The sequence below is a fragment of the Furipterus horrens genome, unplaced genomic scaffold, assembly GCF_987537825.1.
Source record: "Furipterus horrens unplaced genomic scaffold, mFurHor1.1.pri manual_scaffold_1, whole genome shotgun sequence".
Lineage (NCBI taxonomy): Eukaryota > Metazoa > Chordata > Mammalia > Chiroptera > Furipteridae > Furipterus > Furipterus horrens.
Window position 1 is genome coordinate 103,345,859 of NW_028327171.1, and position 27,296 is coordinate 103,373,154.

General features: G+C 42.1%; 1 protein-coding gene across 3 annotated transcripts in view; it reads left to right on the forward strand.

Annotated features, from left to right (window-relative positions):
• Window positions 1-21,876, forward strand: part of UPK1B (uroplakin 1B) — a 32,238-nt gene extending 10,362 nt beyond the window's left edge. For 2 of the 3 annotated variants that reach the window (XM_090265212.1, XM_090265280.1), the window contains exons 3-9: window positions 5,148-5,237; window positions 6,243-6,443; window positions 9,039-9,113; window positions 9,818-9,940; window positions 11,827-12,006; window positions 17,345-17,428; window positions 20,844-21,876. In XM_090265212.1, coding sequence (XP_090121338.1) covers window positions 5,169-5,237; window positions 6,243-6,443; window positions 9,039-9,113; window positions 9,818-9,940; window positions 11,827-12,006; window positions 17,345-17,428; window positions 20,844-20,894 — 783 coding nt within the window. In that variant the 5' untranslated portion in view covers window positions 5,148-5,168 and the 3' untranslated portion in view covers window positions 20,895-21,876. The remainder of the gene's footprint in view (window positions 1-5,147; window positions 5,238-6,242; window positions 6,444-9,038; window positions 9,114-9,817; window positions 9,941-11,826; window positions 12,007-17,344; window positions 17,429-20,843) is intronic. The other variant, XM_090265185.1, reaches the window with a different exon arrangement.
• Window positions 21,877-27,296: the final 5,420 nt, after the last annotated feature.

Sequence of the window (27,296 nt, forward strand, 5' to 3'; positions counted from 1 at the left end):
ACACATCTTTTAAAATGTGTTTTATCTGGCAAAATAATTTGAGTGCATACTGCGTTTCAAGCATTGTGCCACCTTGGACCTACAAGGACAAATAAAATGGTCCCAGTGCCTTCTCCTGCTTTGGAGATTCTTACATTAAAAAGGCTTTCCTTGGGTGATACAAGGAAAACGGAATGAACAAGGGGAGCAGAACAGAGTCCTTCCTGAAGAATTTCTGCGTCAGGGAGAAAGCAGCCCAGGTACAGAGGAACGAGGACCTCAAGGCTCACCTCTGCATCACCTGCCAAAGCCAGAGGGCTGAGGCCCAATGGCGGGGAGTAACCGTCCAGAAATGCTAATGGAATGCACAGAGGGCCTCTCCCATCTGAATGTGCTGCCTGGTACCTGACTCTGGCCACACCCCAAGCAAAACTAGGAAGTTTTTTTTTCTCTTTCAAAGAGAGATTCCCCACCCGCCATGAACACTTCTGTGGAAAATAAAAGGAGGCACATGTGGGTAAGGCCTCCAGGCCCCTCCAGCAGAGCAGCCCCTGGGCAGGGAGCAGAGGGAAGGTGGAAGAGGCTGCTTCACCTCAACCTCCAAGCCCTCAGTAGTGGGACCATTGATGTAGACCTTCCCTCCTAGGCCCCAAGGGTCCGTGGTACATAAAGCAAAATCATAACCTAATACCCTGTGCTTCTTAAATATCCCCCTGGTTATTAATCATAATTTCTGATGTTTGTAAATAATTTTAATGTTTGCCAACCACTTCTTCACCTTTTATCTTGTCACAACAATCCCATCAAATGAGGTGTGTTTCACCCATTTTATAAATGCAGAAGTAGACACTGAGTGGCATTGCCCAGGGCTACACTGTAAGAACAGGCCTGGCTGGTGTTTGAATCTGGGCTTTCTGATGCCAGGTGCAGTGTGCTCACCATTAGAGCACAGCCATGAGACTGCCACCTCAGCTGTGAGCCAACCAGCAGAAGCCTAGACTTGACTCCCTAACTGCCATCCCTTTTAACATTTATGGCTATTTAGGGGGTGGAACATATGTTCTGTAGATACCAACCAAGTCTAAATACAAGTGGCCAAGGAGAGGCTATGAAATGTGAACTCTCATATTGACCTGCACATTTATACCTTTTACTTCCAAGAATTTCAATACCGAGGGGTAGGTGAGAGAGCTCCAGGTGTGGGGTACATCTACACGGATTTGCTGGGGGTGGGAAGTGTGGGTGCAGCACTGGGTTGGGGGAAAATGTGCAAGTGTTAGTGCAGGATCAAGGGGCTAAAGAGGCAAGATCCTGGAGAAGTCAATGAAGAGAGGCTCTGTGATTCTGACCTCTGCAAAGGCAGATCATCTGAGCAGGGAAAGTGTGTCTGCTCTCTCTGCTCCCAGGTTTAGCAAGGAAGTGAACCAGGTGGTTTTGTCTTGTTTTGTTTTTTTCCTGCTGAAAGTATTAGCTATGGGACAGGACTTTATAAACTGCAGAGTGTTCAGTAAATGACCTGGAGCCCAGCAAACCTGGTTTTGAATCTCAGCCTTTGCATTTTCTAGCAATGTGGCCAAGCAAAATAATCTCTTCAAGCCTCCTTTTCTTCATCTTCAAAATGACAATAAAGCAGATTCTCCCCTAGACCTTCCAACAACAGGGAAGTTCTGCTCCCACCTCAATTTTAGCCCAGTGAGACTCATTTTACACTTCCGATCTCCAGAACCGTAAGAGAATATATTTGTGTGGGTTTCTTTTTTCTTTTCTTTCTTTCTTTATTTTAATTAAATTTATTGGAGTGACATCGGATGAGATTATATAGGTTTCAAGTCTATATTTCTATGATGCATGATCTGTATGATGCCTTGTGTGCCCACCACCCAAAGTCAAACCATCTTCCGTCACCATATATTTGGCCCCTTTTACCCTCTACTACCTCTGCCACCCACTTCCCTCTAGTAACCACCATGCTATTGTCTGTGTCTATGAGTTTAAGTTTTATATCTCACATATGAGTGAAATCACATAGTCCCTAGTTTTTCTGACTTTCTTAGCTTAGTGTAATATTCTCAAGGGGCATCCATGTGGTTGCAAATGTCAGCATTGCATCTTTTCTTGTGGTTGAGTACTATTCCATTGTCAGCCACTGAGTTTGTGTAATTTGTTACAGCAGCAACAGGGTCCTAATCCAGATTTTGGTAAAAATTCCATCTCTCAGGTCTGTTGAGAGGATGAACATAAGTGCTGAGCATGTACTGAGACCCTCATAAGTGCTTGTTAAATGACAGCTTTCTTCATCATTTTGTTACTTTAAAAGAAAGAGCAACTTTCTAAGTTATTATGAGCCACCAATACCAAGGGCCTGAAGGAGAAGAGGATGCTTAGTGAAAAAGGAGAAAAATCCAATGATCCTCACCTTCAGAATATCTTGTCCATCTTTCTATTCCTGCGTTACATCCATCAACCCACAGCCAAGCTGCCTCCTGGCATTTCCTACAACATGCTCATCTAGATTTCCTCAATTCACTTTTCTTTTTGCTCAAACCAACCTCCTATATGCCTCTTCTTTTATCCCACTCTTGTCAGCATTTTTCACCCTGAGTCGACTTACAATTCTCCCACGGAGTATTCAGTCATCTCTCCCCATTTTAAAACTGTGTGGCAGAGTTGCCTTTAGGAAAGTATGAATGTTATGGAACATAATTGGGTCACCGGGGGCAAGTCACTATTTGGGGTCCCTTCAGCTCCTTTCTGGATCAATAAAACCCCTCTTTGGCAGTCTACCATCCTTCTTCCTTTTCTCCATGGCCGCATTTCCCCCTTTATTCTACGGTCATTTGTGTACTGATTCTGCATTGCTGTAATCACACTTAAAATTCCTTGAAAGAACAAACTTCTTTTTCTGTTCTTTAGGCCCAACTAATCACCACAAACAGGCTGCAACCTGGCAAATGGGTGCATCGTCGATAGTGGTTGATAACCATGCTGGATTGGGCCTCTCCAGATTTTTCCCCTTTACTCTATATTTGCATTGTCTGAACTTCTACCTTTCACAGTCTGTTTTCTTGTGTCTCAAGTTTTGATGGTAACCCAACTGGTCAGGAGCAATGTCTGTACATACCTCTAATGAACTTGACAATGTGATTGAGCCAGCTGCATGAGTAAGATTCCCTTGGGGAAGTTTGTGCATTAACTCATTCAGGGCACTCAGGCTCCTCTCAGTCTATGTGTAACAATCTCTGAATAGAATGAATGCCATTTCTAAGCATGAAATGACATTTCCACAGAAAGAAATGAATGGCATTTCTAAGCAGAAACTATACTTGAGGATCTCAAAACAATGGCCAGATTCTTCTATTCATTCAACAAACATTAATGGAAGGACCATTCACTTTAACTCTTTTAGTTCTCACAGATTCTCAGGTGAACAAAAAAAGGAAAATATTTAGAGATATTTAAGATTACTTGGAAGGTTGTTAATACTCACATTAGAGTGTAACAATGAAGTTAAAATTTAGCAAGGTCTGAGTCAAATAAAAGGCTTGTCTCCCACCAATCCCCACACAAACCAGGATTTCAGCCAAAGCAGCTAGAATGCAATCCTGGCTCTTCAGCCTCTAGTGCCCAACGACCTTCCCTTTACCTGGAATGTCACCCACCCCACCTCCAGTCTACTTACCAAAACCATATATATTCTGCCATGCTTACATCTTCCCTTCTCCAAACCCCCACAGTACTTAGGGTCTTTCTAGATGTATTATAACTATTTAGAAACATATCTCAGCTTCTCTGGAGCATAAAATCCTAGACTACAACAATCTGCATTGTATACCTCAAAATGCAGGTTTTATCATTTAATACATTTTATTCAGACCATGAATGTATGAGTTAATTAGTTAATCAATTTAATTAATAAAACAGTGAGAGAATTGGATGGCTTTTCTCAAAGTGGTTCAAGTGCAAAAGCCAAACATTTACCCTTGTGTTCCTTCCAGAGAGTCCTCAAGGAGAGAAAAGCCCACTCATTTTTAGTGCCATACAAAGCAATAAACCTTGTAAATGATTTCTGGGAGCCAGTGTGGGCTGGACAGACAAACCAAAGTCCCCAGCCTATCTCTTCCACAAACTGGCTGTATAACTCCAGGGAACTTAATTTACCTAAATTAAAGCTTCAGTTTCCTCATCTGCAAAATGAGCCTCCTCACCTTTTTCCTTTTTCTACCTAATCGGGTTATGAGACTTAGAAGAGTGTATATGAAATACCCAGTAGAGTGACATGTAGAAGGAACTAAATATGTTAGTCCCTCTTTTCTCCCACCCCTCCTCTTATGTAACAATGTTATTTTTTATTTGCCAATTATTTTTTATTAATCTATTTTTAATTATAATCGACATACAGTATTATATTAGTTTCAGGTATGTAGCATAGTGATTCAGCATTTATATACCTTACCAAGTGATCGCCACAATTAATCTAGGAACCATTCCCTGTACCTAGTTATTAAAAGTTTTTGACTCTATTCCCTATGCTCTATATTACATCTCCATGACTTATTTTAAAAATGGAAATTTACCCTTCTTAATCCCCTTTCCCTTTTCTACCCCTCCCCCGTCCCCTCTGATTTCACTAATACATGGAATCAAAAAAACAAATGAACCAACAAAATGAAACAGAAACAAACTCATAGATCAGAGAACAAATGCCAACTGTTCTTGAAGACAACAAAAGAGTCTGAAAATAATGGTCTTTAGCAGCTATCTATAGTCCCGCTGGGAACCAACTGCCCTTTGGGTTTCATCCAAGGACCCTCGGTGAGCTTCAGCCCTGCCCAGTCATCACCCCACAGGTCTGCCCTTGATGACTTGCAGGACCTCAGTTCATCACTCAGAGGTATGCAGTCCATATGTTCCATACCTTTAAGAACTCCTGAAAATGATTAATCAGACTCTGGCAAGACTGACCTTCTTTTTTCTCCTTTATAAAATGACAATGATTACTGAGTTTAGTAACCAAATTTCCTCCATTGGGAAATGATTTCATGACTTTGAATTGGATGCTTTGAAATGAGAAGGCAAAACACAATGGTGTGACATAGTCATGTTATGGCATTTGTAGTAGTATTTGTCACCCGCTCCTATTAAATCGCAATGTTCTCAACTGTGTCTCCAGCGTGGGGGAAATCCTGAAGATGGCCAAAGATGACTCCACTGTTCGTTGCTTCCAGGGCCTCCTGATTTTTGGAAATGTGATTATTGGTGTAAGTAATGAGCATTTTTCAGGCAATTCTGCTCTTTCTGTAATCATGACTTTAGATCAAGCACAAGTGAAGGTTTAAAGGAAAATAATGATGTAATTACTGGCTCCCTAGATCTTTTTTCTTCATCTTAAGAAATGTATTAATAAAATATATTAGCTCAAGTTTAACTATGTAAATAGTTACATATAGCTATGTAACATGGAAAGAATAGATTGAAAAAATAGGTATTTCCTTCCTAAGTTTAAAGCACAAGAATCTAAAAGGAGTCATGTCAGTCATGGCCAGCGTCCCAACTCTCCCACCCTCACAGGCTCTGGTGTTTCCTTCCTGTTTTACTTTCACTTGATTTCATGGGACTCTGCTTTTAAGGTTGTTGGGAGCAGTTGTTTGCGTCTTTTTGTTCTTGTCACATGGGGACCACTTCAGGATGTGCAAGTAGCTCTGAGGCCAAGCTGTGGGGCATGTTGTTGTGGGAGAGCACTTACGAGTCAGGATCCGTGGCTCTTGGCCCAGCCCAGCTTCTGACTCCATGTGACTCTGGACAAGTCTTTCAGGGCCAAGACCACTATCCATAAAACACGGGGTAGGAAAGATACCCACCAACGTTCATTCCAGCTCTAACACTCAGTGGTTCTCTAGCACTGATAAATATGACCAGGACCAGTCCAGAAATTTGGATGACGGGGACTGGACATGGGAGATTATCGTCATACAAGAAGACATTGATTGAATGGTTCATGTCCCCAAGAACTTTATAATGGTCTGAAATTAGGTCTTTTCCCCAATAGCAATGAGATAGGCAGAGCAACATGTGGACAGAAGTATACAACCAATTAGTAGGATGAAAAGAGCTGTTTGAGTTCCTGGCAATGAGGAGTTTGAGTCACTTGCTAAAGGCTATGGAGGGGACAGAGTTAGTCCCTCTTACCTGCCCCCTCTCCCACTTCTCCATCCCTTCCCAATGCTGCTCTCCCGCCAGCCTGACAGAAGTCCCTCTGCCCCCAGATGTGCGGCATCGCCCTGACTGCGGAGTGCATCTTCTTTGTATCTGACCAACATAGCCTCTACCCACTGCTTGAAGCCACCGACAATGATGACATCTATGGGGCAGCCTGGATTGGCATGTTTGTTGGCATTTGCCTCTTCTGCCTGTCTGTCCTAGGCATCATAGGCATTATGAAGTCTAGCAGGAAACTCCTTCTGGCGGTAAGACCTTCAAACTCTCTACAGTTGTCTCCTGGACCAATGCTGATGGATTGTTTCTTCTTCCCTGAGCACAGTGCTTTGGCCTTAAGTGGGATAGAGGGTGTCACGAGGGATGGGAGGAGGAGAAGACTCCCTGCAGTGAAACTTGTCCAAGTGGGGGCAAGGATGCCTTCTGCTATTGCAACTGCTGAAGATTCCAGTGTAGGGAACCCAAAGGGGTGACCCCTGGTGGTGACCCTGTTGAGTGCTTCCCAGGTCTCTTCTCCAGCTGGTGTCTGCATGCCCCCTACTGGTACAGCCAAGAGTTACGTAGCCCATAGGACAGTAAAAACTTCGTAAGTAGATTTTTTTTCCCTTGACAATAAGAAATTTAAAATATTATTGTAATATTAGCCAGTATTAAAACTAAGATATAAAATATAACATTTAATATTAGGATATCGTCGGCAGCCGTCCGTCTCGAGAGACGATGGTGTAGCTTCTTAAGAGTCTATCTGCACCGCCGAGAATGGCTGTGCAGTCCGACTCGGGAGTGACACGGTATCTGTCTCCTCCCGTGTTGAATCAACATCTTGCGATGACGCTGGAGTGTCCTCTCCAGTGAAGCTGAAGCTACAGAGCCTGGGCAGGGTGATATGGAGGGTCTGCTGTTGCCCATGCAGCAGACCCCCCCTCTCTTCGCAGCTGAAGGGTCCAAGGGAAAGACGGAGTCAATACAGCTTGGCTTCAGGTGCGCCGCAGGAGTTGCCGGTGTTGACTACAACGTCAAACCGCCTTAGGGACTCCGGCTCCGGATTTTCTGTCGGGGTTTACTCCCTTAGCCTTTTCCCTGAAGAGGTATGCCGCAAGGCAGCGGAGGTTTTTTGGAGTCAGAGTTTTCCTTCTCTGATGTGCCCTGACTGGAAGATCGAACCAGCGACACTTAGCTCGCAGGCCGACGCTCAATCCACTGAGCCAAACCAGCCAGGGGAGTATTAGGATATAAAATAAAAAATATGCATGAGTTTTTAAGAGGAAGCATGAACTTTTTCAGACATTTTTTAGCTCAAGGCTGATGATTTTGTGTTGGCCTGCACTTCTTATATTGTGCATTCACCGTGCTTTTCAGGGATCCTGGAGGAACTTGATGCACAGGGTCTAGAGTGCAGCCCCAGGTCCCACATGCCCATGGGGGCTCTAACTCTTTGTACCCACAGGGAGGCTTTGGCCCCAAACCACAGGCAGCAATACAATGCCCTGCCTTTGCAGAGGAAATAAACTTGAGATATTTTTCAAAAATCAACAGCTAAGAACCCTGGGGGTTGGGCCTAGGTATCTACTCTCTACCCCCAAGCTCGAGACAGTAGTTTCTCACACTATGATGGGGTCCCACCCCCACTCCTACCCTACCTGAGTTCCACCTTTATGAAACCAGTCCAGCAACTTACGGTGCTTGTTGTTTCACTTTTCCTGTGCTCCCACATTGTCCTGGCACCCAGGGAATGCAGAACATTTACATTCTCTGTTTCTTCAGTGTGAGTTAGTTCCAGAGCAAAAGCACTCACTTTTGGAGGGCTGAAAAAATAATTCAGGGGAAGGTAGGGTAGACACAGATGTCCCTAAAGACAAGCTTCAGCTGCATCTCAGACTCACTGTGGGCCAGTCACGCGTGCCTGACACGGTCAGGAGAACTGAGCTGGGAAAGAACATTCTTCACCCTGTCCCTGAAGAGAAGAAGCAGGACACTCGCCAAGGAGTTGACAGAGAAAATCTCTGTACCCTATGCCTCCTTTCCAGAGTGTCTCTAAGGGGTTTCTGAGCTTCTTTGACAGAAGCCAGCCAAGTTCATGACAAAGAGCAAGACAGCAGCTCATAGAGGAAGGAAAATGTGTGAGGCCTCTGAAGGTGCTCCTGCTGTTTACCCTCTAGCCAAAGTTTTGCCCTGGGCCTAGTGGTGAGGGCAGCAGAGGGTTGTGCTGGGGGGGCAGGAGGGCGTGGGAGTGCAGTTTCGTCCACCAACACTGATGGAAGTACCACTTTCCCAGAAGAACACAGGACCAAAAGTGTATGTGCAAAGCTGAGGAAAGGAAAGTCAGAATTCTTGCAAATAGTCATCATTCCAGATTTAAGTCATTTGCCTGTTCAGAAATTTTCCAGACATAAATAGGGGTGGTGTGGTGTGAGCACATTGTGTGCACACGCATGCGCGCCTACACGCCAGTTCATCCTCTTTCTCAGTAAAGACAGAAATGCAGGATACTGGACTGAGAAGGCTCTACATTCAATGTGCATTTGTTCTCTGAAGAAAAGGCGAGAATTAAGCTATTTAGCACCATGTCTTGCTCCAAGCAGCTGATCAGCAAGTGTTTGTGAATTATTAGATGATTATATTTATGTGAATATACAGGGGTGGGAAAAAGTAGGTTTGTAATTGTGAGTACACAAAACACAGAGTTTATTCTTGTATTATTATTTCTTGATCACTATATTATTTATTACTATTAACCTACTTTTGCCCACCCTTGTCCTGAGAAAACATAACAATTATTTGTTTTAAAAAATCTTCTCTTGGAGATAAATGTAACTCTTTTTTTAAAAAATTTGTTTCCCTTCCAGTATTTTATTCTGATGTTTATCGTCTATGGCTTTGAAGTGGCATCTTGTATCACAGCAGCAACACAAAGAGACTTCGTGAGTACAATCCCAAAAGGCACAGAGCAAAGCAATCATATGAATCATTATCATTATAATGAGATAATAGCTAACATGCATTAAGACCTTACTCCATACCAGGCACCCTAATATGCACATTAATAATAAATATATAAGTTTAATTAATCCTAATAATAACCCTATGAAATAGGGATTATGGCTATTGTCATTTTATAGATGAAAAAAGTGAGACCTAACCAGGGTAAAGTAACTTGTCCAAGGTTACACAGCTGGTAAGTAGAAGGAGAGATTCCTGAGTCCAGGCAGTGTGACTACCAGGGCTCAAGCTCGTAACCCTATGCTTGTGCCCTTCACTACTCTGCCACGGCCACTAGCTCCCCAATAGAATAGTCAACAAGCCACCACATCTAAGACTTCTTTCCAGTTCAGCATCTTGCTCTCTCTTCTTTTCTGCAATCCCTAGGCTGAGTCACCGGGCAATCAATGCCTGTCCACTCTGGGCTCCCGGAGATTTCTTTGAAGACTGGGATTTCTCCTTACATGGGGGACTTTGGCCAAACAGAGCAGCCACATATCTTCCCCTACCTTTAGTCAGTGCCTCAGAGCAGTATTACTCCAGGAGACAGGGTTCAGTGCCCCAGCAATGGGCCGAGCCAGTCACTTTGCCTCCTCGAGGATTAGTGGGCTAACTCTCCCTCTTGTGTCCTTTCTTCCCTCCGTAGTTCACACCCAACCTCTTCCTGAAGCAGATGCTAGAGAGGTACCAAAACAACAGCCCCCCAAGCAATGATGACCAGTGGAAAAACAACGGAGTCACCAAGACCTGGGACAGGCTTATGCTCCAGGTAATGCCTATGATCATGGGAAGATGCTATTTTGTACTCAGACCAGTCTCCAGGAGTGTATGTATGGTTGGGAGTAAAGTCAAAATGTGGGGACCACAGCCCCTAAAAGGATTTCCCTCACAAAGGGGCTTGACAGAGGTGAGTTTATCTATTGCTTTTATTTACCAGTAGGGGACAGGAGTTATACACATGAGTCAGTGGGACTTTTAGATCTATATTTTATTTCAAGAGCCATGATGTTAATTGGCTTGCATGAATAGGGATAAAGACATTTTCAGGGGATTTAGATTAATCACACACTCTGTCTCTTAGGACTCAGGCATCACTTACATTAAAAGAAAAATGTTGCCTCCTCTGTTTCACAGTGAACTCAAGTGGCAATTACTATCCATGTTGCTTCTTTAGTACCTTTTCACACTTCCTGTGGACTAGTCCTGCTAAGGACCAAGGACTATGGCTTGACTTGAGCACCCAGTTGTCTCTACCTGGCAATCATACCTCATATCCAATTTTACGTCAAATATCCTCAAAAGTCCAAATTTTTTAGAATATCCATCATCACCGCTCTATTGCTGTATGTATGTAAATTCTTGTTCCCTGCATAAACCAACTCTCACACTGCCTTCCACTCCCCACCCCAACCCCATCCCATCATCGCTGCTTCAGTCTGCCATCAGCCAACTCTCTTATGGCCTCCACCCTTCTTTGAACTCTCTCTTCACCCTCTATCTTCTATAATTTATTTAATTTACTTTAATAGTCCCATTTCAATAACTATTTTTACCCTATTTGGACTATCAATTCATTCACCAACTTTTTCACTTTCTGTTATTCTCTTGTTAGCAAGAATTAAGCTCTGCGAATGAAAATGTGAATGCTCACACATCTGAAAAATCCACTTCCCGGCCTTTTAAAGCCCAGTCTGAAATAAGCTTGGCTCAAACTTAACCATTTTTTTCCCAAAACGCTCAGGTCCAAATACAGGATGATTATTTTCTTTGCTAAGACACTTTCCATAATCCAGTAGCAAAAAAACACATGCTTTCAAGATAGTTAATTTATCATCAAGTTTACTTGAATATATTTATTCTAAAAGTTGAGAGATGCCCATAGTTTCAACTTTTTTCCTTGAAATATTATAGCAGAAATTATAAAAAGGAAGGTAAGCAATATGAATTGTGTTTTATTGTCTATCCTCAATCCTGACCAGAGTGTAAGGATATTAGCTATGTGTTAATTAATCTTCCTTCTGTAGTGGCATAGCTGTGTTTCACAAGATTTAGATTATTTTTCCAATTTATTTTCTTTCATTATAAAAGTAATAGATAATTACTATAGAAAAATATTTAAAATATTAAAAAGTAAAGCAAAAAGGATTATTCATAATTCCTTTATTACTAGAAATTTTAATTTTCTGATTCTCAATTTGCTCATATGTAATATGAGACTAATTATACCTCTCTTACATTGCTGTATCAAGATATTAGTATTTCTTAAGTATTAGTATTTATTGAGGGCTTACAGTGAGCCAGGCAGCATACTAAATATGTTAAGTGTATTAACTAATTTAATTCTCGCAACAACTCTGTGGGGTAAGTACTTTATTTATCCCAATTTTACAATTAAGAAAATGTTTTAAAAGACAAAAAAATTAATGATATTGAGGTCTAGAGAGTTTAAATAACTTGTCAAAGGTTACAGAGATCATTAATGGCTAGTAAAGTATTAAATTACAAACTCTAAAATGTAAGTTATCTTCAGCGTTCATTGGGGGATTTTTAGTAAATGTAAAATATGGCACTTTTCATGTTTTCACTCTCCATAAAATTTCCATTGCTACACTGATAGCTATGGAAGAGAATTTTGTATCTCTCATCTGCCAACAGGACAGTTGCTGCGGTGTGAATGGTCCATCAGACTGGCAGAAATATACATCTGCCTTCCGGACTGAAAATAATGATGCTGACTATCCCTGGCCTCGTCAGTGCTGTGTTATGAACAAGCTGAAAGAACCTCTCAACCTGGATGCCTGCAAACTAGGAGTGCCTGGTTATTATCACAGTCAGGTGAGTCCTTTCCCCGCAAGGCCTGCCAGAAGTTTCTTCTGTTCTTAATGAGGAACATGCTGGTTATCTATAGGTAATAGTATCTCAGTAAGGAATTCTGCAGCCTTTTTCCTATAGCTTATATTAATTATTTTCTTCTCTTTTAGTAAAATGTGAATGCTAACTTAGGGCTGACCTGAGGAATTTTAATAAAATTAACAGAACATGAGAATAGCAATAGGAAAATCCAACTTTGTTTAAATGGAAACGATTTGTACAATGTGTAGAACTGGTGTCTCAAAAAAAAAAAAAAGTCTATTTTTGCAAAATGTGAATTGGAAGGAATGATATGAAAAAAGAATGTTTTTCCAGTTCCAAAGCAATGGTAATTGCTGGGAGTAAGTGTAGTAATTATATATCCACATTCCTTATTCAGTAATAATATAGGATAGTCTTAATAAAAGATTAAAATGATGATTTTGGTAGAAGGTAATTTACATACAGATGGTTTCTGAAAAAGTATCTCCAGCCTAATGAGGATGATATAATGATGATGGAAACTAACATTTATTAAGTACTTACTAAATGCCAGAAACCATTCCAAGTGCTATGCATATAGTAACCCATTTAAGGCTCAAAAGTAGGTGCCAGTAGAATCCCTATTTCACCACGTTGTGGTGCTGTATGTGGGGGAGGGGGTCTGAGAGGGAACAATGCCACTTGCTCAGCACTCACCCCTTTTCCAAGCACTTCTCCCACTTCTGTATGGGTCTGGTGCCTCTCCAGCTGTTGCCCTGGCCGTTGTTTCCAGAGTGTGTGGGTCCGTGGATGTTCTAGGACGATGGGGGCCCTTTAAACAAGCGGGCTCTACTAAGAGACCAGCAGTTTCTTCTTCTGCCCCAACCCCACTGGTTTGCACAGTGAGAAGCATTGAGGCTTGATTTTCCCCAGTGCTGGAACCCTGAGCTGTGTGGTTTGGTCTAGTGCTGGGAGTGCTCCCCAGGTGTCCCTCCCTACTTTTTAAAATGTGTGACTGCACTTTCTGCCAGCCTCTCACTGCTGCTGCTGCTGCCACCACAACACCAAGTCCTCTCTGTCCTGGCTTCGCCCCTCCTACCTGTCTGGATGAGTATTTCTTCTTTATATCTTTGTCTGTTGGAGTTCCATGCAGCTCGGTTTTCTGGAACTTCTGGTTGTCTTTACTTTGAGGTAGCTATATTCCTTCTTAGCTGTGGAGCGCATCTGTCTAGGCCTTCATCTTGGCTGGAAGTCCTACGTACCTATTTTTACAACCCTTCCAGCACCCTCTCTTACGATTCTTTGGCATCACCTTGTCCTTAATATTTCCACCTCTACTACACACTAGATGCACCACAACTACTAATTTATCACTCAGCCCTATTCCCAAGCCAGATTTCTAAATTCTGAAATTCTTCTCTGTCCCTGACTCCCTGTGTTCCTACTTTCTCAGTCTCACTCATTTTTCATCCTCAACATAATCTCTTATCTATTAATCCTTTCCAATTCTCCTCATCCCTGCTCCCCAAATTCTTACACACCACCATTCTTCTAAGTTATAGGGCCTGCTAATTTTCCTATAGCATTCCTGCTCCACAAAGCAAAATAAGCCATCCTAGTACCTCTTATGCTTCATTTCTGTTATTGCAGTTGCCACCTTGAACTAAATTGTAACTGCTTGTTTGCAAGTCTGTTTTTTCTATTAGCCTACTTGAGGGCCATGAATTATTTAGTTCTATATCTTCAATACATAGCATAATACCTGGCACAAAGCAGGCATTGATAAATGTTTGGTGAGTAGGCAAATTAAAAGATGAATGGCTCTCTTTTTCATGTTAATATTGTAGCTTTTCAAGATCTACATTGTACAAATGAATGCTAACAAAATTAGGGAAGTCATCATAAGTGTGGTAATAATGGGAATCAACCAAATTTTACATAACATGTCAGGTGCAGGTGTGCATATTCTTACGAGGTCTGTCCAGAAAAAATCCAGCCATTGTTAATATAATGAGAATTGTTTGCATGACATCGTTGTAACCTGGTAGCCAAGGAGAGTGGACTGGAATGCACATGTGTAACAATGATGGCTTCACTGTACTAGTCAGTGGGGGCGGTAGACACCATTGAGTAAGCGTGTGTCCTGTGTGGCTGCCACATTCAAAATGACTAAGCGAGTAGAGCAACAAATCTGCATCAGATTTTGTGCTAAGCTTGAGCATTCCTCTGCAGAAACTATTCAGATGATTCAGAAGGCTGCACCTGTGGGCAACTGGGGATTGGCAGCTTCATCATGGTAACACACCCACTCATGCATCATGTCTCATGCAGAGTTTTTTGGTAAAACATTAAATCACCCAGATTACTCAGCTCTCTTACAGCCCAGATTTGGCGCCCTGTAACTTCTGGCTTTTCCCAAAATTAAAATCACCTTCGAAAGGGAATAGATTTCAGACCATCAATGTGATTCAGGAAAATATGATGGGGCAGCTGATTGTGATTGGGAATACGATGTGAGGTCCCAAGGTACCCACTTTGAAGGGGACCGAGGTGTCATTGTCCTATGTATAATGTTTGTTGTATCTTGTATCTTCTTCAGTAAATGTCTCTATTTGTCATATTATATGGCTGGATACCTTCTGGACAGACCTCATACAATCATGGTCTATCTGCCACAGAAATGCAATGTGAAAGTTTTGATTACCACACTCAAGAAGGTTATGATGGATGAAGCTAAGGAACATCCAGTTAAGCACCACTATAATGATGAAAAGGCACTAAATGAGAAGAGGTGAAAAAACTGAGTTTTTGTTTGTGAGCTCCATGAGAGCAAGACCCATTTCTGTCTTGTCACAACTGAATGCCCAGCCCAGAGCCTGGCGCCAGACATAAGTGGACTCATACATATTATTGGACAAATGATCACATCCCAGGATTGTTGGGAGGATCAAGCGAAAAATGAATATAAGAGTGTTTGTGAATCATCAACTGTGTCACATATGATATTGCTGTATCATTATTTCCTATCATGTTTCATTCATCCTATCAGTGTTTATTAGGTGGCTACTTTGTGCCAGGCACTTGTTCTAGAGATTCTAGAGATCCAAAAACAAACAGGATAAAATCCCTGCCCTCTTAACAGTCTGGTTCCAGAGCCCAGACTCAAAGTCAAGAAAGAACATGGAAATATTCCCCAAAGGCCCTAAAGAGACAGACAATAAACAAATCACCAAATACATGATAAATTTCAGGTAGTGATAAATGCCATAAGCAGAAATAAAGCAGGATAAGTATATAAAGAATGATGGGGGAAAGGTTATTTGTCTCTGTGGTTGTCAAAAAAGGCTTTGTTGAAATGATATTTGTGCAGAGTTCTGAATTAGGTGAGTAAATGAGACCCTCCCTTAAAGAAGATTGGGGAAGAGGGTTCTAAATGAAGGAGGCAGCAAGTACAAAGTCCCTGAAGGAAGAGCATTCTTAGCTTTTTGAAGGAACATCAACGACATCAATATGGCAAGACCAGAATGAGTGAAGGAAGAGTGGAATGATAGGATGGGTCTAGATTTTGTAAAAACTGAATCTTATAAGATTTGTAGAAAGGAATCCTCCTTAGAAAAAAACAATTACAAATACGCACACAAAATTAGGTATAGGACTTCTCTGACCAGCATGGCTCAATGGGTTGGGCATAATCCTGAAAAACAAAAGGTCGCTAGTTCGATTCCAGGTCAGTACACATGCCTAGGTTGTGGGCCAGTTCCCCATTTGGGAGCATGTGAAAGGCAACCAATCAATGTTTTCTCCCTCTCTTTCTCCCTCCCTTCCCTCTAAAAATAAATAAATAGAATCATTTTAAAAATACAAAATTAGGTACAGGGCTTTGAAATGTTCTTGCAAATAGCAGCCCTGAAGCTCAAGCTCATTAGTTTTACAGTAAAATAGCCTCTGGCAGTGAAGCTGGGGTCATAGAGAGAGGCAGGGCCATATCATACAGTGCCTGTAGGCCATTGTGAGGGCTTAGAATGTCATTTTAAGGATGACGGGAAGCCATTGGCGGGTTTGGAGCAGGGATGTGAAGTGATCGGACTCCTGTTTTACAGGGATCCCTCTGGCATTGTATGAAGACTAGTAGAGTGCCAAGAGTGGACTCAGGCCGCAGGGAGACCAGTTAGAAGGCTCTTGTAGTAATCCTGGAGTGAGAAGGACATGATAGACCAACATGGTAGCAGAAAGTAATATGTGTTTGGATTTGAGATATATTGTAGAAGTAGACCTGAGAGGATTATATTTGACATCAAATAAGAGAAAAACAGTTTAGGGTAATTCCAGGATTTTTCATTTGAGCATCTAGTTGAATGGAGGTGCTTGTAACATAGATGGAGAAGAATTGTGAGAAATCAAGGCATTGCAAAGGCAGGGCTTGCCAGTGGATTGCCAAGGGACTGGGGCGGGGTCAGAAAGGACAGAACCTCAAGCAGCCACCTGTAGCCACTGGGCAGGGCCTAAACTTCAAGGTCATCCTTTTGAAGACACTTTCCTGTGAACCTCTGTGGTTCAGGGAACCAGCCTGTTTTTTGCATTTTGTAGGCATTCCATGTGATTCCCAGGGCTTTAGGGAGGTCACTCAGAGAGCAGGTCTGGCCCTACATGTGTGTGTCGTATCACTCCAGCACTTTGCACAGTGACTAGAACGGAGTGTGCCATGTATAAAACTTACTGGATTATGGCATGCATGAATGAATAACTTGATGGATGAAAAATGAATCATGCTTTTGCACACATACTGAGACTCTTCAAGGTCTCACTAGAACCAATAAAGATATGTTGAAATATGATGTCAAATGAAAATTTAGAAAGTATGGTACTTTCTAAAGGGGTCCCTTTAATGATTTTTTAAAAAATCCCTCTGGTTTTCATAGACCAGAAGCACTTTTATTCAAAAACAAACAAATCAAAAAGTAACTTTGCCCTGAAACAAATCAGCAATACAATCTTTTGGAAAAGAAAAAATGCAATTTTTATTAAAAATATTTTACATTACCCACATTTTCAATAAGAAACAACGTTAGGCTAAAATAGCAGCACCTTTTTTAAAAAAAGCTTTACTTGGAGGTGATTACAAAAAAAAAATAGCAAGACCTTTATTAGACTGAATGATAAAGACATAAATAATGGTGATAATGAAAAGTAGTTTGACAGAATTATTTCTATTCCCTGGGCAAAGCACTGTTAATAACTGGCATCGGGATGTGGAAATAGGGTAGATGTGGATTCACACCCATCTCTTACATCTGTTTTTCTGGTTCTTCTCACACTGATGTGGAATCGCCCACTCCTCCAGGGCTGCTATGAACTGATCTCTGGGCCAATGAACCGACATGCCTGGGGCGTTGCCTGGTTTGGATTTGCCATTCTCTGCTGGACTGTGAGTATTTTCTGGCATGTGCTTTATTTCTGAGAGGAGATAATAAGGAGAGACCTTGAGACTGTTCCTGGTTAGCCCAAGCACACTAGACTGTCTGGAAGCAAAACCTCAGACCTGAGGGCTAGCCAGGAAGCTAGCTGCTGGCACCTGAGCAAGGCCAGCGCATTCCCTTGGGAGGTAGGAATACCTTCCCATGCCAGGGAAAGGATGTGCCCTGTGAACCAGATCCTTCTTCTGGGTGGTTGGGATGCACTTGCCTGATCCTCCAGGTCTCGAAATCTCATTAATTCATTACAGTGAGCTATCAAAGACTGCCATCTCTCTACATGGCTCCTGCCAGACACTAATCTGCCTAGCTCCTTCCAAAGAGCTTCCTCAGCCAGTCTCACCTGTCTCAATGCCCACGTTACTGGAAACACGTGCAGCCAGAGGGTGGAGGGGTGGTTCTCTCAGCCCTGGCTGTGAATCAAAATCTCCTGTGGGTGCTTGAAGAAACCAAAGCATGCCTAGACCCCAACTTCTGAGATTCTAGTTCAGTTGATCTAAGAGCAGAGCCCAGACATTTTTAAAATTTTTTCCAGATGATTCTAATTTGCTGTCAGGATTAAGAGTCATTGTATTAGGGAAGCAGTTCTAAACTTTTAAATTCAGAACCTCTCTCAAATTATCAAGATCTTCAAAGAGCTTTTGTATATGGAGGCTCTCTCTACTGATGTTTACACTATTGAAAGGTAACACAGAAACTTCAAAATACTTACTAATTTGTTTAAAATAACAATGTTAAATCAATTGCATGTTAGCATTAATAACATATTTTTGTAGAAAAAAGGATTGTTTTCCAAAACAAAACAAAAAAGAGAGAGAGAGAAAAGTGGCATTGTTTTACATTTTTGAAACCTTCTTTAATGTGTGGCTTAAGAGAAGACAGCTGGATTCTCATATTGGGTTTTTCAGCCAATCTGTTATAATATGTTGCTTGGGTTGAAGGATTTGAAGAAAATCCATCCTCACACAGATAAGTAGTTGAAAAAAATACAGGAATGTTTCAAACACCTTACTGAAAGATAAGCGTGAATATTCTCCTTCAGTATTACACAAAACTTGACAAGTAGTATGAACTATGTCTATGAACTTTTCAACTCTGCTACATTAGAATATATTACATTGGTTTGTCTTGCACTTGGCATAAACCTTTTACTCATGCATGAGTCTATAACATCATGCATTGGTTATCTGGAAAAATACTGATTCATTGTGTTATGTAATCTTCCAAATGTTGGTTGATTTCTTCATGCAATACCAAGAAATCACATTCACTGATATTGCCATGTTGGAAAAGAATTTAAGCATTGGGGTAGTGCAAGTTCATGGTGACAAATACAAGTTTTATGATTTTGGTTTGAAAGCTCAAATGTATCACTAGCAACAAATATTGTCAGCTGTTTTCCTCAAAGTGGAAGACTCACTTTATAACTTTTCCAGAAAATGTCTGTCAAACACCCAACTCTAAATAACCATAGGCTCATCTGTTAGTGTTTTTTGTTTTCCCCAAGTAAAAATGGTTTCCATGAAAAAATATCCTGTTCAGTGCACAACTCAAATAATCACCAAAGTGCTTTTCCTCAAGACAACCCTCATATTTCAATTTGCAACAAAACTGCTTTAAGCATACTTCCTTTCTAACATACAGAATATTAAGAAGATGTGTACTCAAAGGTCAACATTTAATAAAATTAGTAATTGTTACTGCTTCATCAAGGACATTTCAAGTAAACTTGGCTTTTTTTTTCCTCCAAGCACATAGCAGTGAAGAATACAATGACAATTAAGATGACAGCAGTTGTACCTTCCACTGCCTTTGCACCGTCCATGCAAATGTGGAAATAGCAAAAAGGGCAAATAAAGTCATAATATTGTTATGTAAATATTCTCTCATTGTAGACCCCTAAAAGGGCCCATCAGTTGTTTGTATACCACACTTTAAGAAAGGTTGGAAATTGTGCACTTGGAACCTATATAGTTTTTATTAACCAATGTCACCTCAATCAACTCAATGATAAATAAATAAAATAAAATAAATGTTGGGTTTGGGGTGAGAAACTGAGTGAGGCAGGAAGGAAAGGAAAAGCAGCTCCATCGAGAGGTCTTCTATGAGCCCTCGATCCACCCTCTTAGGAGCCCGTGCGACACCCTGCACACACCTCTAGCTGGGACCCGCTCCACTGTGAGGGATTTGTCTCTGCCCAAAGCCTGGCAGCCATCTGCTTTTTGTATCCCCAGTGCCTAGCAGAGCAGAGCATGCAGTAAGTGCTTAAAAACCTGTTGAATGAATGAGAAATGATAACAGTGAAGTTTGTTTTGTGCAATGCTAGCAGAAACTATATGGGCTAATGTGTAAAGGCTTTTGAGAATCTTTGAACTCGAGACCAGTTGAAACCTTTGATATTTCTACAAGCATCAAATAGACTGGACTCTGGATATTGTAAGTCCCTTGAAGTGCAAAATAGGAATGGAAACTAGATCTATTGAAGGCCTGCCACAGACAAGGCACTATGTCAAACACTCTTAACATTAAATCCCCACAATAGTAGCTAGGTAGTTAGCCAGACTCCTGTCGTACAAGGAACAGAGAAATACAAGGGTTCCAAAGAATTGTGCTTAAGGAGGGCTCCTGGGCACATCCAGTTAAGTGCTGCTTACTGCAGGCTTTTCCACAGTGGTTAAACAACTAAACTCTGAAGCTGGCTGCCTGAGCTCGAACCCCAGCTTCACCACCTACTAGTTCTGTGACCTTGTTTAAGTTGCTTATCTTCTCTGGGCCTCGGTTTCTTCCTAGGGTTTTGGAAGCATTAACTTGAGTTATAGGTGCAGGTATTAGAACAGGGCCTGATATATAGTAAGTTATCAGTAAACATTAGACACTATTATTATTACTTCACTATCTCATTCAATCTCCTAACTCTGGGATCAGTGAAGATGTTATTATATTACTTTACAAATATTGGGAGTGACTGGCAGATCTGCCACAGAACCCATATATTCTAACCCCTTGCCTGAGGCAAATATCTTGAGTTCCTTGAGGGCAGTTGTTCCAGGTCACAAGCACTTTTGGGAAAAGAGAGAGTACCCTGGGAACAGAAGTTCATACCAGAAGCAAGAAACTCATATTCCAAATGACACATACTAGAAGCAGGAATCCACTAGAGGGTAATCAGCCCTGATGGGACGAAGGAAGAATTCCCAAGGGGGCTAGTTTAACACAGAAATGACTGACATTGCTTAGGCAAGAGTACCCTTAAAAATCCAGTGTCACAAAGCCTGAATGAACCTAATGTCATTTTTCTCCCAAGCATGAGATGTTCCTAAACCATTTCTTTTATTATTTTTCTGTTTTTGTTTTTCTTTTGTATTCTAGTTTTGGGTTCTCCTGGGTACCATGTTCTACTGGAGCAGAATTGAATATTAAGAAGACAGTGTCACCATAGTCCCACCTTCCCCTAGTGACTCTGGATCTGGTGCTGGAACTGCTCTCTCCCGCTACTCCACATGTGTGTCCCCAGGAGCATGTGTTCTCACTCAAGTTGCCATGTCAGTTGTATGGTGTTCCTTCAGGCTCTCAGGCTCCTGAACTTCTCACCACTGTGTTTTCACCCTGGTCTAGGATTCTGCAACATCTTTATTGACTATAGGAGTGGAAGAATTGGGAAAGGAGGTAGTAACTACTCCCATCCATGTTTATTTTTAATTTGGGGGCAGAAAGACATTCATGGGAACATGTGTTATTACAGCCAGCCAAGTCTATTTGGACAGCAAATCTGCCTATATTTCTCACTACTTTCTGAAGAACACTTTCACTGGCTTTCACTCATCTCAGTATTGTCCATGTGAAAGAGCTAAGGGAAGGTGCCAAAATGCATCTTTTGCCTTTTGTCCTATGGTGGCTCCCATATACAGAGACTCGGGTGATTCTTTGAATGCCACCTTGGGATCCTTTTACTCACCAGGACAATACCCAATCTGGAGTTAACAATGGCTGAAATTTCCTCTTGGACATTGTAGAGTGATACGTGTTTAGCAACCTCAACCTCCCCTTAATTAAATGATTACCTAACACCAGAAATGTGTCACTCTAACTCTGGGGTGTGTTTTACCTGATTGCAACACCAGAGGGGTCATTATGCCCTCTTGATTGGCCGTTGCCTCCCCAGCTTGCTACTCAGGCTGGGCTTTTGGGGACAAAGTAGGGGCCTATTATATACATTTACTGCTCTCAACTGGAAATACCTTTCAAACTGAGGAGAAGCAAGCCAGCTACTAAATAGGTGATTTATGGTAATTTTCATTTACTGTCAAAATATTTCTCTTTTAAACTATGTTTTCATTTATGGCCCTAGAAAGTTCATATAACTCAACATCTGTCTTACAAATAAAGAGGGCTTTTAAATATATTCACTTTCTTTTGTTTTTACCAGTGTCCTAATTGGTCACATATGAGTCTAACAAAATCGATTTTCCAACTCGAGAGCTTATTAGGCTATGGAAACTCAAGTTTAGAAGATGGAAAATGCAATAGGGTGTGGTTTTCTGTTGGGCATCAGTAACCCTGCTGTACAGTTGAATGGTTAGAACTTCGACATTTACCTTTACTTTTTGCTCCTGCTATACTTCAGCCCAGAAGTGGTAATGGAGACGCTATCTCTCAAATCCTTTTCCTCTTGCCCACGGAAGCAAGGAAAGGATCCCTGACTCCAACTACCGAACTGTCTTCTGTGAAGAAAATGTACCTGTCACTTCAGGGCCTTTCTCCCTGTTGACTCAGTCACAGGGCGTACCCCAATGCCACACCCCCGCCCAGGTTGCTGTGAGTTAGGCTGAGCCCTGGGACAGGGAGAGACAAGATAGGAGCAGAGGGCACGCCTCTGCTGTACACCTGGGGGGCTAAAGGCGCACATCCTGACACACAATCACTTGTCCTGCCCGTCTCACCTTATCTCTCCAGGCAGGACTTGGGTGTCAAGATAAATGACACTTCCACTTGGCTGAGAAGCTTCTGTGTGTGCTTTTTATAAGTGAGGAGAGAGGAGAAACTTACTCTGGGCTAAGCTTCGAAACATCTCTCTTCCACCTCCCTTTCCATACTCTCTCCTGTGTTCTGGCACCTTTTTCTCCCAGTGCTAACCAGGTTTTCCATTGTCTTGCTCACCACTGGCTGAGCAGGTCCTGCCCGCCCTGCCTTCTTTGCCAAGGCTTTATGGTTCATGTACAAAATCCCCTTCTCCTTGTGACTGGATCTCAGCTAGGTTAAGGTAAAACCTTTTGGAAAACTAATTCATACTAAGCGGTGAGTGACAACTAGTGCCCACTCTCTTGATCTTCTCTGTAGGCTTTTCCTTGATAACAGAGATAGATCTTGAGTTGGTGGAATCTGAGGCAGCCATGGGAGCAGGAAAGAACTACTGTGAGGCAAGATGGCCCATCTGCTGCTCCTTAAATCTTACCACCTGCCTTCTCTCCTGAGAAGTAACTAGTAAGAGAATGAGTCTTCAGTTAGCAACTGCCCCACCTACTCCAGCCAGCTTCTACCTGGAGCCTCTTCCTTCACAAAAGGTGCCAATTCCCCTACAGATGTATGTGGACAGGCTCTGCTGCTCCCCAAACCAAATAAGGCCCTGAACCCAGGTACCCACTATGCCCAAGCCCCCAGTACTTGGGAAGGACACGGCTTTCAGCCATGACAGACCTAGGCCTGATGATTCCCCTACAGAAAGTCCAGCCATTCAAGACTTCTGGGCCTCTTGCTAAAGAGCCTTTGGTTTAACTTCAGGGCAGTTTGTACTCTGCCCAGTTCCTGCTTCCATCCCCCTCTGCCTTTCCTGGAAACCCAGCCTTTCCCCTCTTCCATCCATAGCTGACACTAGAAGGAGGCCTCACAGTGAGACCCAAGCCATTGTTCAGGGTGAGGCCCAGGCCCAGCCTCCCCAAAGACACTTCCAGCGACACCAGACAAGGGAGGGGAAAGAGCTGGAGAGTCTGATTACTGGCAGGTTGCTGGACTTAAGACACATCTACACAAAGCCATCTTATGAAACTTCCCACTTCTCCAACAGTCTGTCCTCTGCTTATCAGGTGGGCAAGGAAAAATGATTACCTAACACCGGGAACGTGTCAGACTAACTCTGGGGTAGGTTTACCTGATTGCAACACCAGAGAGGGGTCATTATGCTCTCTTGATACTCAGGCTTCTGGCAGGCTGTTTACACTGAGCATTAGAAAGCTCATTTCTCATATTATCAGCACTGTAGCTTTTTTTTTTTTCCATCAGCTAGAATAAATAGGAACTGCTTCTATTCTAAGCAGCAGATCAGGTAGTTTCTGGATACCCATGAAAAGAAGGAATCATAATCATGAGAATTTAACAATCTAATCTACTCTCTTCCACCCCAACCCCAGCCTAACTGACTGACAAACTGGGCTGTGGCTGAGGGACTGGAAACTGAGCGTGTTTCTCATTTCTATTGACTGAACAATTTCCTTTCTCCTTCTGTAGCTAATATTTACTCTAGTGTCTCTGCCCTGCTTCACCTCACCCAGATCCTTATCACATCCTATATGGGAGACTAAATCAAAGAAGAAACCCAAAGGAGGCTAGTTGTAAGCTATTGAGTTTACTTTCATGTGTGACATTTTTATTACAGCTCAGGTGGCCACATCCAATGAGGAGATCCAAAAACATCTTAGAAAAAGGCAGCATTCCTGAGAAATTCAGTTCCCAGATCCTACTCCAACCCTCTCTGCCCCCAGGCCCACACCAACTCCCAACACACACACCTGAGGAAGACAAATAGCCAGATCCTGGGGTTAAAGAGAAATGGTGCCATCGTGCCCTACTTTCTCGTGGCCTCTACTCTGAGTTACTCTTGAAAAAGAAAAAAAGAGAAGTCCCTGACATTCAGAATCCAGGCTGGCACTCACAACTAGGCCAAGCTATTCTCCTATTAGACATAAAGAATCTCAGAATCCCTACCTCAGATAAGGTTACTCTGTGACCAAGATAAAATGAGGCAAAGCAAGGCCACTTTATAACTCTAAGCACAGACAAAAACAAGGTCACTGTGCCACCCACAAAATACCAAACACACCCTTTTTTAGCTAGAATGAGTGGCTGTTACCTATTACAGCTCTATTTTCCTGCTAGTCCTTCCCTATGGATAAAATGTATGGAGATGTACCATCACAGAATTGTCCCCATTTCTGACAGTGTCCCATACAGAGCACATCTTGCTTCCTCAGACCCTTCCCAAGTGACCCAACACAAACCCAAATGCTAGATTCTTTCTAACTCCCTTTTCCTGAGATACCTCATTGTTTCCCATGGCAATGAGTCATCATCCCAATTTATTTATCTGCAGATGTGTTCCTGAGGGGTCTTTGGTTGAAGGACATGACACTCTCCAAATGTTTTCCCCCCCTCCCCTTATTTCCTCTCTATGTGTATTTGTTGTCTATTGCCGTGAAGTGGTTAACATGAGCTTTGGAGTCAGATACCTGGCTCCAAATCCCAGCTCTGCATGACTGTGGCAGGTCACCTGGCCTTTCAGAAACTGCTTCAGGAAATCTTGTCTATCCTCACACGGAACTGGAAGAATTCAGCAAGATATGCAAAGTGTGCATTAAAATGGATAACAATCTGTAAGAAATTCCAACAAAAAATTATAGCATAAATCTGGTCCAAAGAACTCTACTTGGACCATAATCCCTGGGACCATGCCAACTAATGTCATCTTGCTTCAATTTACTGCAATAAGTTTAATGACCAAATATTTTGGTCCACATTAACTGGCCCTCAAACAATAGCTATGAGTAATAGCTTTTCAGCAAAACTCCTACTCCATAAGTGTAAGAATGTACTAGGGTCATTAACATAAGGCATTTTAATGGAGACATCTCAAGTTCTGTGTATTATTTTTAGCTACAAATGATATCTCTGCCCATGCTGCCTTCACAGAGAAATCTCATAATATCCTCACAATGTGATATTCTGAGGGGAGGGAGAACCAAGATATTAGAGTCAAGAGAGCCCTCGGTTCAAGTCTTATCTCTTCCTCTTACTGACTTTGGGAAGTTACTTAACTTGAATCTGTTTTCTCTTTGCAGTGTGTATACACTTACAGAGCTGTTGGAAAGTTAAATTAAAAACACAAGGGAAATTGACTAATAAGCAGCAATTATTGTTATGCCCTATCCAAAATTACGCACACACATACACACACACAAACCCACATGCACGTGGGGTTTAATTTTATTTGCATTTTTAACTTCAACAGTAGTCAATGGAACCATGGGGACTTTGTCTGTGTAGGTATTCTCCCCAGGGATGGGACCTCTCAGCCCTTCCAAGACCTATCAGACCCTCTCAAGGAGGCAATAGCTTTAATATATAAGGAACTAAGAAACAGACCTTTAAAAAGAAGTTTTGGAATGCAACTGGCAAAAAAGAAATTATGAAAAGTACCTAACTATGCTCCCTCTTGTGGGGCATGTTAATGGCTTTTGACTGTGTATATATATATAGGACTTGGGTAAAGTGGAGGTTTCGAGTCTGGCAGAAAATGTCTCATCTCACCCAAGAGCCCACTCACAGACATTTTGGGGCCTCTGGGAAGCCTGTCTGAGAGCAGCTTGAGTGGAAGTGAGAGCACTAAGGGCCAAAAAAACGGGGAGGATGTCTAGAAAAAAGGTCAGAGGCCAAATGAGAATGGAACATATTCTTTAAGGCCCAGAAGTACCAACCTTCTCTAGGAGCTAGGACAGGGATTTAGATTCAGAAAAACGACCTCAAAGAATGAGAGAAGCCAGGAGAAGAAATTACTGTGTAATGATCTTGTAGACAGAAGACCTGAGTTTGTGCCACAAGTCTGCCACTTACCAGCTGCTGGACATCTCCCAAGTCGCCACCTGTTTTTCACCTCCACTTCCTCAGTTATCTCAGGATGCCACAGGACCAATAAAGTACATGTAAAAACACTGCAAGCTATCAAGTGCTATGAGTGGCAGTGTGAGAAAATAATAAAAACTTCAAAGTAGCACAGCTTCATGCGTAGTATTGTGATATCCAAATAGACAGCACCCATATAATCCCTAGCAAGTATGGTAGGCTTATCTACAATACACACAAAAAAATTGGCTTTTTAGTGGCAGTTAACAACGAAAAACACACAGGGCAGGAATCAGGGGAAACCTCACTTCCTCGGAGACTGAGCTCTCCCGCCCAGCTGTGGCCGGGCAGCAGGAGGCAGCCCTCAGGGAGGCGGCCACAGCCCCCAGCCAGGCACTACACCTTGGTTTTCATGCAGGTGAAGTGGTACAGTGGCAAAATAAAGGTATTGAAACATTATCTTCTGCCTTAAGAAGTTTCATAATGAGTCATTTAAATGATTTGTACCTTATCTTGGTTGAAAGAATTATCTGAAGAATAGTAGCAGGCATAGTACAATGATCACTAACATTTTAAAAAATGCAGATGGCTTGTTCATAGCTGAAAATGCACAGGGAGTTTCCACTTGGTAGTAACTGTATTTCCTTTCCACTGAGTGAGAAATGGAGTTCTCAGATATGGATCCTCAAATTCCTTATACACGATTCTCTTGCTTTACCCTCCCCAACCATGAGGGAACCACAGACTCCAAATTGGGGACCCTTCGCATAGGCTGCTGGCCATTACAATGTATGTTATTATATTTAAGAAAATTGGAACAGAATGCTACAGAAGATTCTGCAGGAAAGAGAGAAGAGCAAGAGAGGGAAAATATAAAAACTGTCACTCTTTCTGTGCTAATAAAGAAGAAAATCAAGTTTTTACTTGTCCCTG